This window comes from Tribolium castaneum, chromosome 4 (genome assembly GCF_031307605.1).
Source record: "Tribolium castaneum strain GA2 chromosome 4, icTriCast1.1, whole genome shotgun sequence".
NCBI classification, from domain to species: Eukaryota; Metazoa; Arthropoda; class Insecta; order Coleoptera; family Tenebrionidae; genus Tribolium; species Tribolium castaneum.
In genome coordinates, this window is record NC_087397.1 from 21,858,372 (window position 1) to 21,874,452 (window position 16,081).

General features: G+C 29.1%; 1 protein-coding gene across 18 annotated transcripts in view; it reads left to right on the plus strand.

Moving 5' to 3' along the window:
* The window catches only part of Liprin-alpha, a 174,024-nt gene that overhangs the window by 87,452 nt on the left and 70,491 nt on the right, over positions 1-16,081 (plus strand). For all 18 annotated transcript variants that reach the window (XM_015981774.2, XM_015981782.2, XM_015981780.2 and 15 more), the window contains one exon: positions 8,878-8,979. In XM_015981774.2, the coding sequence (XP_015837260.1) occupies positions 8,878-8,979 (102 nt within the window). The remainder of the gene's footprint in view (positions 1-8,877; positions 8,980-16,081) is intronic.

Consider the following 16,081-nt stretch of genomic DNA (forward strand, 5'->3'; position numbering starts at 1 on the left):
ACGAGATTATGATTATATAAAAATTTTCAGGTGACTATCGTCACTAGAACTACGAATACTTCTAATATAGGATTTACAAGGAACACTCTGTATAAACATAGTATAAACATTGACATATTAATTTGAGGGATAAACGGATTAACAATTTTTTTTTCTTAAACGTGATATTCTGCTATAAAAGATGTGAAATAATTGCACATGTGACTTCGTCACTTTTGTACTTAATTTTTTCATTAGTTGATAAACAATCTCTGTATCGTCTTGTATAATAAATAATTACGAGTTTTGGCACACGTTTTTGAGGAATTTTTTTCTTTACGTCTGGCATAATTTAGTGTTTAAAAGTCGACTTAAGAGTTATTCGTTTTGTAAACTTTAAAGTATGTTTAGAAATGGCTGTTATAATAAACAGTAATTTGATGTCAGGACTAACGGCTGCTGTTTTCAACTATGTTAGCCAAAGTTTGGTGTACATACACCACTTTAGCATAATTACGCAAATTCATTCGAACTATCCTCAATTCACGCCGGAAGCGGTTAACAAAGTTAGATTATTACCCAGTTATTGTGTGGTCCTCCTCTTATCAATTACTATATTTTGGTTCGTAAATATTTATTAGACCTGTTGTCAAGTTTTGCTCGAAGTTTTGCATTTTCGTCATATTCACACATATGCGAATTTACCAACTTTTGCCTCATAATTTACATAACAATTTCGGCGCAAGTTTTTTTCGTGGTTTTGCTTTTTTAATTTATTTCTTCGCCGGTAGATTTTTATTCTATCTTGTCGAGTAAAAAGACGGGGGATCCTAATGCAAACCACATTACTTTGTCGCGTCTGTAACTGAATTACACGAAACCACCTTCAGAGATAAAATTAAATTGCACAGTGTTACAAATACTATCCTGCTGTTGCAGCTTTCTTGCGCAAAATATGAAAATTAGCCAATATAAATTCTGGAGGGTTCGAGTCTCACCGGTATATAATCTTTTCGCCACCTGAAATTTCTTGAAAATTTAATAAACATTGTTACATTTCGAAGAAAATTTGCTGAGCTACTTACACATACGAGTATACTGTTATATTTAGTATTCTTACAAAAGGGACAATTTAGGTCCTAAGAGATACATCTATGTTTAGATAATTATCTATCGGCTGTTGCAGTTGACGGAGCAACAGTTACCAAGGGTTCTATGAATGGACGGGAAACCTCTCAGCCGCTCGTTCTAATTAATGACGATTCCATTTTGCCAATTAGCTTTGGCTTTTCTCATGAGCATTGAATTTAGCCGCTTTGGCATGATCCTGTTGCGGAAATCTAATATTATTTGTTGAATGGTCTAATTCCTAATTTTTCATCATACAGGGTGAGTCAATAGTGGGTTATTTCTGAATTTTTGTAAATATTCAGACAGTAACACTCATTTCAACTGACCAGATTGGTAAGCGTTAAAAAAAATAAATTTAATCCACAATTACATTGTTGTGGGTAGTGGCAATTTTGTTTTGACAGATTAGCTTAAAGTTTGTTATGGTTTATTATTATTTAAAAAATAAAAAACAAGTGTTGATTCAAGTAATGTTTTTAAAAATTAAATAAAGTATTCAAGTCGTAAGTGCAATTAATATTTTTAGTTGCATCTTAGGACATTGTCAGAAGTAACCTACTATTGATTCACCCTGTACTTACTAAATAACATGTGTGAAATGTCTGTTGAAATTAAGTACTTTTTTGTAAGAATGTTCAGTTTGGAACAAGCTTAATAAAGCCAGTATTAATTTTTTCCTAATCTTCTATAATTATTCTTTACCTTGCATCTTCCACAAATCTACAGCGTTTGAGATAGATAGTATAGTGCAGTCAAATAAGTTTTTTTAAATTAACATAAAGTATTATAAACGACATTAAGGACCGGTTTATAGAAATTTAATCCACAATTAAATACGTGATTAGCTACTGATCACATGAGCAAATTGAAGCAATTTAGTTGGTCTATTTGCGTTGTATTTTTAACAACGACTTAAAATTTAACAGTGCTTTCTATAAGCCGGCCTTAAATCAAAGAAATTGGTGTTTCAGCATTCAAAGTAAAGTGTTTTTTAAGATTATTTAAAATAGGTGAGAGCTACGAACAATAATTTTAAATACAAATTGTAAAGCTTAAGATTTTAAATATATATTTTTTTCCTTTTTTGATTTTAGAAATAAAGGCGCCTAGGAAACAACTTAAAAAGAATAACATTGAAAAAATTTTATTTTGGATTTAACTAGAAACTTTTTTTTGAAAGGATTTTTCAATAAATGTAGATCTAACAAATATACATAAGCTTCAGTCTTGATGAATTGAAAATGAGAAAATGCGATATTTTTTTATATTAAAATATAGCTCCTACATAACTGAGAAGAAATGAAGTTACCGGATCGTGTAAGTTTTTTGTGTGCAAGAATTATTTCGATATTTGTAACACACACCAAGTTATTGCAATTTAAAGTAGTGGGAAAATGAGCATAGTTGAGTTGAAGTTAAAGTGAAAACGCATATAATAGTTAAACAGAATGTGTGCTATATAGAAACAAAATTTTATTTAATTTCGTAATGCTGGAAAGTCTGTTTGGATATTATTTGTCTTTGAAAATATATTTGTTTGATTTCGTCGCGACGTTTTGATACCTTTATTCTATCTTCATCAGGCGAAGAATTTTCTTAACATGGACGTAAGAGGCATGGCACAGTGAAGGAGAAACTCCCACGTTCATGCAAAGAAAATTTTTCGTCTGATGAAGATACAATAAAGGTATCGAAACGTCGCCACGAAATTAATGTTTTTATTTTTCTTGTCCTATACAGTGTGAAATTTCCAGAAACAGGTCGCTTTTTGTTTTATCTTGCCCATCATTAGGTGGATATGTTTTTTTATCTGCTGTCAAAACTACACAGCCACCTCCAATTTTTTTTTCAAATGTAACGGTATGTCAAGTGTTACCTTATGTGGAAGAGCACTTTGCAGGAATACAGTGCACTCTTTGTTTTCTGAATATTTTCAAAGCCTACACGATAAAAAAATGAAAACCAATTTTTATAAGTTAAAATTACGCAAATTACACTAGAAATGTGGCAAAATGTTAGAAATTCATGCTATTATCGTTATGTTATTTCCCAGGAGAGGAACGGTGCCTATTTTGAACAATTGTTGTATTAAATAATGTTCAATTTATAAAATTGATTTTTATTTTTTTATCACCTAGGCTTTAAAAAAATGCAAAAAACAAAGAGTGCGTTGTAATGCTTGCGAAAAGGGCATCCATACGAGGTGTCACTTGACATACCATTACATTTGAAAAAAAAAGTTAGAGGTGACTGTGCATTTCTGACAACAGATAAACAAAAACCATCTGCAACGAATAAAAATTGACCTGCTTCAGAAATTTTCACCAAAATTGCCTAAATTAAAGTTATGAATTTTACTCCAGTTAAAAATTCTTCGCTGTATACCATTTTCAACGAAATCATACAAATTGTTATTAGTATTTATAAATTTTTGATTTTAATACGTTTATCTACGTCAACAGTTAGTAGTAATGTTGTTTTTTCTCTAATTAAAGATTAAATTTTTCTGTCATAAATAACTGACTTTCCTCCAATGGTTACACAAATACTAAACAAAAAATTAAACTTGTAGCTCTCCAATCAATTACGTAAATCCAGAAGTATTCAGAATATTTTTTATGTGTATTTACTGTGTCATGTGGTAAAATTGCAGACCAATACCCCTAAGAAATTGCTATGTTACGATGTTTAATATTTAGAAATTGGGAATTTTATGACAAAAATTTAGATTCTCTGTAGTCGGCAACGTGTATTTTCGGCTCAAAGGAAATTTAATACCGATGGAATATTCTCCTTGTGAAAGTTCAGAAATGGACAGTTTGCTTTTGGAAACTTATCTTTTATTGAGAAGATGACCGGTTTTCCCAAAGGAGTTATAGAGAGTTTCTTTGAAAGGTTGGCCGATTACTTCCACGCAGCTTTGAGATAATCTTGTCTTGCTTCAATATTCATGTTTCAATGATGTTCTTAATTAGTGACTTTTATTTTCTCCAAGTGAAATAAATTGAAGTTGGTTGGTAAGTTAGTATTCTGGACATTTCTCAATACTGTGGCATCGATTTATTGATTGCAATCGTAAATTCAATTAACTGAACACTAAATGTTTCCCAAATCGCAGTCGTTTGCCGAGGGGCCTGACTTTGATTTAATGCGGTCTGGACCTTGAACCGCGCTCAATAAATCTAACACTCATTATTACCTTCCGAGATTAACAAACATAGTTACTTACGTAAGAGCGATTTTGTTTAACGAGCATAATGTTTGCCAAAACGAGTGAGCGCCGTAATGTATTACGTACAAAATTTTTCTTGATTTTTTCGTAAATTAAAAGTTTGTTCCTGTAATTTTATTAAAATAAAAGAATAACAAATAACCTTGGGTCTATATTTTTGGCTATATTTCAGAAAAAATAGTTTTACCATTTGCAGTGCGTTGTATTCAATTATAAATTATTGTCGTTCAAGTTGATTTACGATTATATTGTCGCTGCATTACCGTTATCTCAGTAAATCAACACGGTATTGACTCGTATTGGACATCCAAAATCTGCATGTAAACCCATTTCAGCACACCATTTTATGAAGTTAAAACCTGTGGCGATTTATTGTGAGTTATTTTTTTTATTTTGTTCTTGTCGAATCCAAGTTTCGCAGAGGACACTTTTTTTATAAATTAATTAGGAGACTCCCTTAATGATCTTTTCTACTTTACGTTTTCACTCACGGCATTACCTTTTCCATTTTCTCCCGTCCTGGTTAACTTTTCTGCGTGATTGATGATAATTGAAATGGAGTCTTGGACGTGGAGGCATATTCAGAAAAATGCTTTCAAATGTGGTCAGGACTTTTATCATTCACTTGATCGATTATCAACTCACTGAATAAAATGCTTGTCAACAGAATGGTGAGTAATTATTAAGATCGCATTTCCTGCAGATATTTTACGTACGATAAACCATATTGACTGAAAATTATTCAACTTATTTTACTAAACAAGAGTTTATTTATTTTTTGAACCGTATAACTGAAGTCGTTTTGGAGTTGCATCTGGTTGTTGCCAACTTGACATTGAAAGTACTAATCTACACCAGTTTGAAATTTTTATCCAGGTTACTGTGATAACTGTCAATAAAAGGATCTTTTTTGTTTTGTAATTATAAAAAGCTACTGAAAATTGTACGTGTAAAACGTGTACTAGAATAAGGCTTTTTCTGCTTGTTCTACGACAGTTTTCCTGTTTCTAAGCAACGAACTGTCTGTAAATTGATGTTTCCGGCTGAAATACCGTTCACTACACAAAAGTTATAATCCGTTTTTCACTCCCTAAAATAAAAGTAATAATTATAATAAAACCTTAACAACTTTTCGACTTATAGTAAAATGGTTTTGAATGCTCGATTTTGGAAATGGTTGGTTACATTCATGCGTTTGTAAGACTAAAAAATATTGTTTGGTATTCTAGTTGATTTTTGTTAAAGATTTTTAAGCAATCAAAAAATATGGTATTTTAAAAAATGTTTTTCAATGAATTTTATCGTTTATCCTCTACTTATTATTTGAACATGGTCTGCTTGAAACATTTACTGCTAGATTTCATGTGAGCTTTTAAACAAAAACATTTTTTTGTGTTGCATTGCAATTTGTTTGCTTTGCAAGAGCATTTTGCATATCTTTGCTTCTCAAATTCAGAAATCTTGAATAAAGCTTTCTTCAGTTAACTTTTGTTTTATTTCTACGTTTGGAATTTTTGATGGCTATTATTTCGTTTCTTGAAAACTAGATTAAATACGAGTACTCTGTGTGTAGTACCAATTTGGTGCACTCCATATTCTTTGAATGCAGGATAGGTTCTAAGATATTTTTAGGATCCAGTGGTCAAATTTTGGAACTTCAATCGCAACGTTTTTTCTCTATGTTTTTCTCCTAAAGATAAAAATTTAAGCTTTTGTTTAGTTGTTTCAAGAATTTTGTTTGCATGATATTTTTGTTTGTTTAGTTATACACGCTTTACATTTTATTAGTTATCTCTAGTAACGTTAAGTCATGTAAAATTGGTTTGGTACGTTCGACGCAAGAAATTGTGCAACAGTTGGGATATAATCCATGTATCCATGCCATATTCTTCGGTATTAGTTACATTTTCCACATTTGTCTTACTTGTGCTTCTTCAGTTTTTTCTTCTAAAATTGTTTCTCCTAACACAATTTTTTTTCTGTTGTCATTTGTTGACATCAAACATTCTTTTGTAAGGCGTACGTTTTATAAATTTATGAAATTAAGATTTTTTTAAAAATTGCTGCACAATGTTGCAAGAAGGAAATTGTTTAATATTATAGTAGATATTGACAAAATTTTTCTCGTTATCGGTTTGTAGAAATATTGGAACACCAAATTCCAAAAATATTTTTAAAATTTCTGACGCAACTGCTTTTACTCGTTTGGATTTTAATGTGATCTTGGTAGTTTAACAACCATTTCTAATCTCCGTCTGAAGTTGACTGTATATTTAATAATAATATTAATAATAATAACCTTTATTAACGGTACTAAATCTTTACAATTACATTTACAACAAGACTTAACAATTTAGCACATTTTTTAAAGAACACTTAAATAAAACACAAGTGCAATTTGTAAAAAAATCTATGCTATTACAATAAAGATAAAGGGAGAACGCAAGGAAAAAATCAGATGTAGAAGTATCATTATAAAAGGATATTTCACGTATAGAATAATGAGGCACAAAATTTTAATAAATTTCAGAAATATCATTGAAATTGTTGAAACATTAAAAATAAAACAAATCGACCGGTAGATCTATAAAATCTATCTGTTCTCGGTGATTCTATCGTTTAAAAAGGATGGGTTCGACTACTAGTTTATAAGCTGCTCATTGGTTCTTTTATTTCTTTTTTCTTTTATTATTGTTATTTATTTCTTCTATTTTGGCATCGCTCATGGTTTTTTGTGAGCTTGGACAAAAATAATGAATTATTGTGTTGAAAATTGTTTAATATTTCGTGAGATAAATCACAGAGATAATCAGTATACATTAAAAAAAATTAAGTCTTGAGAAAATCATGGGGATTTGAGGATATCGGAGGAAATGAGGAAAAAATCATGAAGAAATCACAAAACATCTTGAAAAAACCTACCAATTTAACACCTTTTTGAAATTTTACATTCATACGAGGTGTTTTTTTTTAGATGTTTTTGCTATTTTTTTTTCAATTTCTTAAAAGCATAGTAGTTTTTGATAAATGAATCTCAGAGATTATGTTTTCTTACAGTTTTTGTTGATTTTAATGCTTTGCGCTATTTTAAAATGTATTCGTCGAACAAAACTCTCTACAGGGTGACTCTACTAAAAGTACTAAGTTTTGCTATACAGGGTGTCTCAGCTAAGACTTTCGAGCCTGATATCTCAGATATCTTCTGAGATATTAAGCTCGAAAGTCTTAGCTGAGACACATTGTATATGAATATGAAAATTTTTTCAGATTTTTTTTACAATATCTTACAATTAAAAATTAATCCAGAATTAAACTAATTCAAAATAAATTGCCGTTTACATGGCATTTCATCAAATTAATTGAGAATCAAAATTCAGCACTTTCATTGAGCACATGGTATTCAATACTTTGTATTTTTTTCTGTGCCTGTGAATTTTTGCAGATTTTTTTCAATTCATTACAATCAGAATTAATTAATTAGTTAATTACTATTAAGTAGGTGCAAAAAATTGTTGTTTCTGAAGTCATCTGAGAGAATGCGAGGCTTAAATGTTGTTTTTGAATACAAATTCCTAAATAAATGTCGCTAGTCTTAAAAAATAATTGAGTAAAATATAGATATAGTTTTTTATAAAATTTTTGCTCGAAAACATCATTAGTAGATCGTTGTTTTAAAATAACACCAGAAATCTAAAATTTCAATTGATATGTTTATATTTTTTATTTTATTGATGTTAAAATTCTTAATTAATTAATTTTAAGTACAAGGAAGGGTAGAAAAATTTTGATACAATTGAATTCTATGTGACTATTAGTTTTTGTCTGTGCTTTTTGGATTTTATTCAGGAGGCTAAGGTACAAATAAAAAAGTACTAAAAGTTCTAATTAAGTGATTTGCCATTCAGAAATTACGTGGGCAATATTAAGTAATGGAAAGGCAAAAAAATTGACAAATGTAGTTTTTTTATTATTTACTGCCTTTGATCAGTTGATCACGAATATTACTATACAGTTATCTGGGGCTGAACAATTAAGTAAAATATGTAGCTGTAAAATAGAATAAAAATTATTTGAAACTGGTGTGAGGTATCAAAGTTTAATTTGTGAATTTAATCGATACAAGTTTTAAGTTCTTTTTGAAAAAGCCAAATTTTTGTGGCAATTAATACAAAATTATGTGACATTTTTTAATGAGTAGCAAATTATACACTTCTTTCTTATCTCTGTGCCATTAATGTTGTATAGGAAGGACAATTTCTTAATCCCAAAGTCTGGATATGATTAGGTGCTTTCTGGTTTCAGCAAAATGAAATAGTGTCTGCAATTAATTTGAAATATGAGACTTGGTCGGCTGGTGTAATATTGGTCTCACTAACATTTTTAATTAACTTTTTCTGTGTGAAAAAGGACTACAGTTAATATCGCGACATTTTTAAAATAATATAGTATTCCAGTGTGCAAGTAATAAAGTAGCAGCGTTACATTTTCGTCTTTGATTAATCTTTGTTTTTAATACCTACTATTTTTCGTTACAGGAATTTGCAACGCTCACGAAGGAACTCAATGCAGCTCGCGAACAACTTCTGGAAAGAGAGGAAGAAATATCGGAACTTAAAGCGGAACGGAACAATACTAGGGTGAGTTTGCATCGTTTTCTTATCTAGAATAATATGTCAAATAAAAGCCATTTATTACGAATACATCAGGGAAGCAACACCACTTCCAGGCTCGACAACCGACAACAATTCCCTTTTTCCAATTCTGATTTCTAAAGTCAGGTGTAAAAAAAATCTTCATAAAATAAAATATGTGAACCTGACGCATGTTTAGAATGCGTAAACGCAGCGGAGTTTTATTATCTTTATGTCTGTGATTAAGGCTAGCACGCAATCGACTTTGTTATTAAATTAAAATGTCAACTGTTTCGATTGCGTTACTGATTTTTCGAAACGGGAAAAAATAAACGCAGTAAATAACAAGATAAATCGCTACTAGTAGGGGGAGGCGAGTATTGGCTTAATTTCACCAAGTTTTACTTCCGTGGTGGTGTATAGTTTCAGTTAATTTGAATATTCAGTAGAAGGGTGCCACTGACTCTTATCTCTTAGACTTTGTGGCAAAATAGATGCCATATTCAAATTGTGTTACAGTAGTGTTTCATTAAAAGTTTACATTCGAATTTGTTGCTTCGGTTATTTGATGGTGTCTGAATAAGGATTTTACTTTTAAATGTTGGGTACAAATTAAATGCACAATGTTTTATTTAAACGACAAGTATTTTTGTTCAGTAAAAATGATAAATGCACAATAAAAATAATAAATGCGTTAGAATTCCACATTCTGAGCGTTTGTTATTTAAACTGTGTAAACTGAAATTACAGTACGTCGTTTATTGTCGTTTAATTTTTAACTGTGCAAAATATTAAACGAATCACTTAATTAAATAACTGATCATTTATTATTTTATACTGATCAGAATTGAATTTATTACTGATCGCTTTATTGCTACCCTTAAATGTTGTACTCGCAATGTTTTGCATGTTGTAAAATAAATAGTGCTTTATTTTCTTTTGTGTTTTTTGCACATCTTGTAGTTAAAGAATCATCTTATGTTGCAATTGTGTTGAAACTTTGTAGTATTTTTTTCTTACACTACATCTTGTAGGTATTTTGTCGCTCTAAAGTGCATAGTATTCTTTTTAAAAGCTTTTATTTAACTTGCTTTATTGTCTGACTGTCTGTTTCATATTTTTGGAGCCAAATTTGAAAAGGTTCCCATTGATCCAATGAATTTAAATTTTACATACTTATTTAATCTGTATGACAATGCAATCCTATGTAGTTAAATACCTCCTAAAGGGGTAAAATGGGGTTTTGAAGTTTTAAGTTATGTTTACAAATGGGTTTTCTATGTGTACATACCGTAATTTATACCAACATTAACGGTATCTTGGCCATTGGAAAATACATTAATACCTAATCATTCCCATTACTGTTCGTTACAAACAAATGTCGCTTTTATTTTTAAATTCATTTATCTTGTACGATAGAGTATAGACACAGAACAGAGGTTAGGATGTGTTTTCAGTGCTAATACCTGTTTTCGATCACATACCACTAAACAAGTTTGCACAAATCAGCAAAATTAAGGGTGTTATTATAATAATACGTCGAAACTAAATCTCAGAGAATAGAATAAGTAAAGACTAAAAAGCAATAAAAAAAGGTTTTTTTTAGAAATAAGCTTATATTTAAAAGATGCACTAAGAAGTAGAAGATAATGTTTTTCTATCAAAGAATTATTTTGCTTACAAATTAGGATTTTAAAATTTACAAAAGCTTTGGAAACGGTCGTAAGTCATAACAATCCGTCATTACAGAATTACTTTCTTAAATTGAGCACTGTTCCCAAAGCTTTTATAAATTTTAATAATTGTAATATAATTATAATTTTAATATTATTTTATAAGTTTCTAGTGCATTTTTTAAATAAAAGCTTTTTTCTAAAAAAACTTTTTTTTATTTTTTTATTAATACATGTTATACGTACTTTGTAGTTTTGATTGTCAATGGCTTTTTTAAGCTTTCATTCTCATTGTTAACTTTACTAATTTTTAAGAAACAACCACGTTTCCAGTTAAATTTGATTTTTTTTTACTTTTTGATTTTTGAATAATTACTAACCTCATCCATATTCCTTTTTTTTAACAAAAACCTTTATTTTTTGGACATTTTAATAAATCCATAATTGTCTAAGGGCCGGTTTCTGGTGTGATTAAACTTAAGTTAAATTTTATTTCTTAGTTAGTTGGTAAGGTAGTGCGTACCTCATTGGCGTTGCTATGTTTAAATTGAGTTTTAACCAAGGTAAACTATGTTTTAACTATCTTTCCGTTAAATATGGTTGCAGGAACTGGGCCCAAATGGCAATAACAAAAAATAAGTGTTACATAACATTTTCCACTAAAAAAATAAAAATGGAATAACCTAAAATTTTAACATCAATAAGAGATAAAAAAATTCAAATATTTATCAAAACTAATTAATAATACTACTTGTGGACAAACTTTTTGTACACAATCTAGAAATTGTTTGTAATGTACAGTATACAGGATGTTTCTTACGAGCACATCAGTGGAGTACGCTTTGTCTCGAACATAACTGCTGAAACTGCTTTTGAAATGACATTTATGCTCTTGAAAATATAACTTAAACAGTTATACAGCGACTTTTTTGATTACCTATTTTTTATATTACCTTGGAGCAAATTTTGTCGGTGTATTTAAGAGTCATGCTATTATTTTTTATATCTTTTAAATTTAGTTGTCTATTTTGGAAAAAACCGAATATTGGTTTTGAAATTTTCAATAGTTTTGCAACAAAAAAATACTTTAGCAAAAAACGTTAAAGTTTGAAAGTTACTTCCATGATTTTTTAGCAAAATAACAATATTGTATTTTTGTTTTTAGTTAGTATTAAAATTTACGTTGTTACCTAACATTTAATATTTTACTTCTGTCACTAAATGCAGTGAATGGACTTTGTTTATGAATTGTTTGGAAAAGTTAGGGATCTTTCTAGACTAAATTCTAAACTGTTGCATTTTTGCAATAGTTATTATAAATTATAACTCAAAAGTCCTAAACTCATATCATCTTTGATCAAAAGTTTATTGATTTTTTTAGTCTGGTTTATCGAACTTATTTTCAAAAAGTGTTATTTTATCTCAATAAACGGTCGAAAAAGGCAAACATTGCTTCATTTTTAAATTACAGTTTTCAAAACTTTCGGTTAATTTTTTGTAAAAATATTACTGCGTTTCCGAAAAATCAAATTAGTTTACATTTTCTTTTCAATTTATTAAATTTTTGGCTGTTAGTTGAAAAAATTTGCTAAATTCTTATGTTTTTGAAAAACGGAGTTAAAATGTTTGAGATGGCAAACCGTTTTTAAAACTCGATGAATTGAGTGTGGAATCACTTAAACTGCACTTTTCCACTCTTAAATAAATATTGAAACCTTAAAATTTTTTCTTATTTTTGCAAGAAAAAAACCGGTTGAAAAAGGAAAAATTCAGGTGTTAAATTAAAAAAAAAAATAAAAACTTTTAAAAGAGCAACACCATTTTCGACTTAATTTAGCATTTTTTGGATTAAATTTAGCGAATTAACTGTGTTTATAATTTCTAGATGAATAGTACATGCTAAAATGCTTAAAAATAGAACGAAATAGAATATTTTGACCAAATTTAGTGCTTTTTCGTTTTGTTCTAATTTTTGAGCAAAACACCAATTTCGTTAAGTTTTTTTTTGTGCAGTGTATATTATTCTTTGTGATAACTATTCTATAAAAACAAACATACAATTTATTAAAAAGGTTTTATTTAACTTACTTTGTTTTCTGTCTGTCTGTTTCATATATATCGTGTGTAGGGTGCTTTTTTTTGTGAGTTTTTCTCAATATTTCAGAAACTATTCTAGATAAAATTACAAAATTTGGTGCAGACAATAATCTTTATACGCCTAATCGAATTTGAGGATCAAATGTAAAAATTTTTATTCAGAGGCATCCTAATCTGGGGGGGGCGTAGGGTAAAAACTACCCAAACTACTTTGGCTTTAGTTTTTTGACATTTTCAACAACAAAATCATAAATTCCATGTTGTTTAACACAAAAATAGTCTGTCTTTTGTACTGTTTCGATACAACTAATTGTTTTTGAGTAAAATTAATTAAAACGTTGTCTAACACATCAGAAACAGAGACTTTCGCGGTCAGAACCTTTCCTTACAAATTGATGCGGTCTAACCCCAAAAGACCCAAATTTTAATTTAGTTCTGGTCATCATTTTTGATTTTCATGCGGTTTATCGTCTGTAGCATAACTTTTAAATCGATTTTACTCAAAAACGGTGAGTTGTATTGAAACAACACAAGAGAGAAAAACTCTTTCAGGGGGTATAGCTCCCTTACCAAGTATTTTTCGATACATGTTTATAAGAAACTTTTGTCTTAAAATTGAACGTTCTATCACCTGTTTAAATTTGTAACATTAAAAACGGAACAGCCTGTATATTCGTGTGACAGAAAAAAAGTACAATAATACTTGTACATTGAAGAAATTACAAAACTTTTATGGTCGACAACCAAGTTTTAGCTTCTGGCGACAGCTCATGAATTTTATTGAAGTCTCTTTGAAAACTTGGGTGCTAAAGTTTTAGGTTAGATTAAAAAAGGATTTTCGATTTGTAGATATATTTTACAGTTAATTTCTCCAATGGTTGAGAAGTGGTAGCAGAGATGAAATAAGAAAGAACCAATAGATCTAACCCTTTTTTTAACATTGATTTTTCGTGTAGTTCTAACATACTTTATTTACACAGAAAATACGAAATTCTACTCTTATGTTCCTTGCATTATAGTAATTATAATTCTTAGTACGCAAACCTTATTTTGACGAGAATTGAGTTTATCCAGCAACACTAAGGTCAAATTTTCTGATGTTTTGCATAAAGGCTGTTTAATCTTGTGGTAATTTTAAAGAAATTTAAGTTTGTGTAAAAAAATGTAGATTAATTAAAAAATACCCCTAAATGTAGTCACAAATTGAATTCCGGCAATGAGTTGATTGATTTTGTTTGGATTGGTTTGTCACAATTTGTTCCGAAATTGTGTTAAAATTAACACAATTGCGTTTTACTAATTAAGTTGCTGCATCCAGTTTAGTAAAAAATGTTTGGAATCCCAATAGACTGAGCAAAACATCTATTTACATAAAATGGTCGATTGCATGCTGTTTCGCATGTTTAAATTTAATTTATAGCTTCATTTTTTCCGAAAGTGGTTTTTCGCACTGTGTTCATATTTTTCGCTTCCGAATTATTCCCTAATAGGATTCTTGATTGGACAATTTGTCTTTATTAAGGGTGCAAAATAACATATTCTGATAACCTCGCTTGCTTGCTTTCGCCATTTGAATTCCGCTTCGGAACTTTAAATCTTTCAGAAAAAAAAGAATCAATCTGATGAATGTCCAGTAATGTATCTTCCACGATTCGTATAACGTTCGGTTTCTACCAGATAACATCTATTCCTGTTTGTCAGCTTGGATCACAACGAAGCTTTTACAACTTTAATCCGTTTTAGTTTGGTGCTTATTTCGCCAGAATCTACCGTCAACTTTTAATTTGATTGCCTTCGATGTAGGATGTGCGTCGGGAACTTAATTTTGCTCGCGTTTTTACCTCATTGTTAATAATTTACCGCTTGATGTAACTTCTCACACATAATTTCACTAACCGGACTTTGTTCCTGATACTGGGTGTCCCAGCGATTTGAAAAACTTAAATATTGATCTTTGAATTTGAAAATTTATCTTATTTCATTTGCATTTTTGGATGTAGCTTAGTTGCTTAGTTTTTAAAGTAGTTTGATTTTTTTTAACGAAAACACGCTTTTTTTAAACTAAGAAAAGTAGGCCTTTCACCATTTTAAAGAAGAAAGTTGGTTCATACTTTCAGGATATATTTTTTAGCTCACTGTAATCATGAAGATGAAAAAACAATGAGTTTGTTGCAAATTGAATAATTTGAAATGGAACACCCTATTCTTTATTTTCACATCTAAAAGTCTTTTAAAATGTATTTCTAATAACATTAACAGTTAAGTGTGCAGGGAAGTGTCTAGAAGATTATTATAATCTGTCTAAAAACGCTAAAAACATAAAGTTCAAATGCCTAAAATTAATAACTTGATAGATATTTTACTTTAAATATTAAATTAATTAACTATTGTTTCAATGGTCAAGAAATGAAGTTTTGAGCTAATGATGTTTAACGTGTTGTTATCTTTGTGCAAAATGCACAAATGAAAAACTGAAACAACTGAAAAAACATTAAGTGAAATTTCTGAAACTATTATTTTAATTAATTTTTTAAGAAAATTTCAAGAATTTGAATAATTTTATTTTTAACAACAAATTTCAAAATAAGTGCTTACAATAATATAAATTAATACTTTACTTGCAGTTATTACTAAAAAACTCAAAAGACTGGCGTTATAGTTAGATATGATTAAAGTTAAAAAGGTTATAATTAATATCCTAGTCACAAAACTATTAAAAACTGAGGCAAAACAATAATGTTAAAAATATGATGACCATAATTATCTAATGTTATTACTTTTTTATAATAAGGAATTAGTAAATTTTACTAAGTTTATCAGTAGCTGATTTGGAATTAACAGCAATACGTCTTTTTTTGTTATGTGTTTCTTCATCAAGAATTAAATTAAAATTAAATTAAAAAAAACACCATTAAAGTCAAATTTGTGTTTTGTTTCTTTAACATGATCAGCTAAGGCTGTTTGATTAGTTTGACATTGTAAGTTATACATTCTGCAATCAAATTGGTGGTATTCTTTAATTTTTATTTAGTTTGTCTAATATAAATTTGAACACACGTTTTACTACTAATTCGATAAACTACGTTTTTTTCTAATTTAGAATAAAATAAAATGAAACTTTATTCAAAAAAATACTTCATAATGGCACAAAACAAGTCAAAAATATAAAATAATACTGGGAAATAAATAATTAAAGTAAATGAATACATTGAAAAAATTAAATCCTATATCTAAATTACAAAACTAAGGATATAAAACCTAACACTATATAAACTATTTAAAAAACACACTTAAAAAATATTTAAAATACATAGTACAGGTTGATTTATCACAGCATA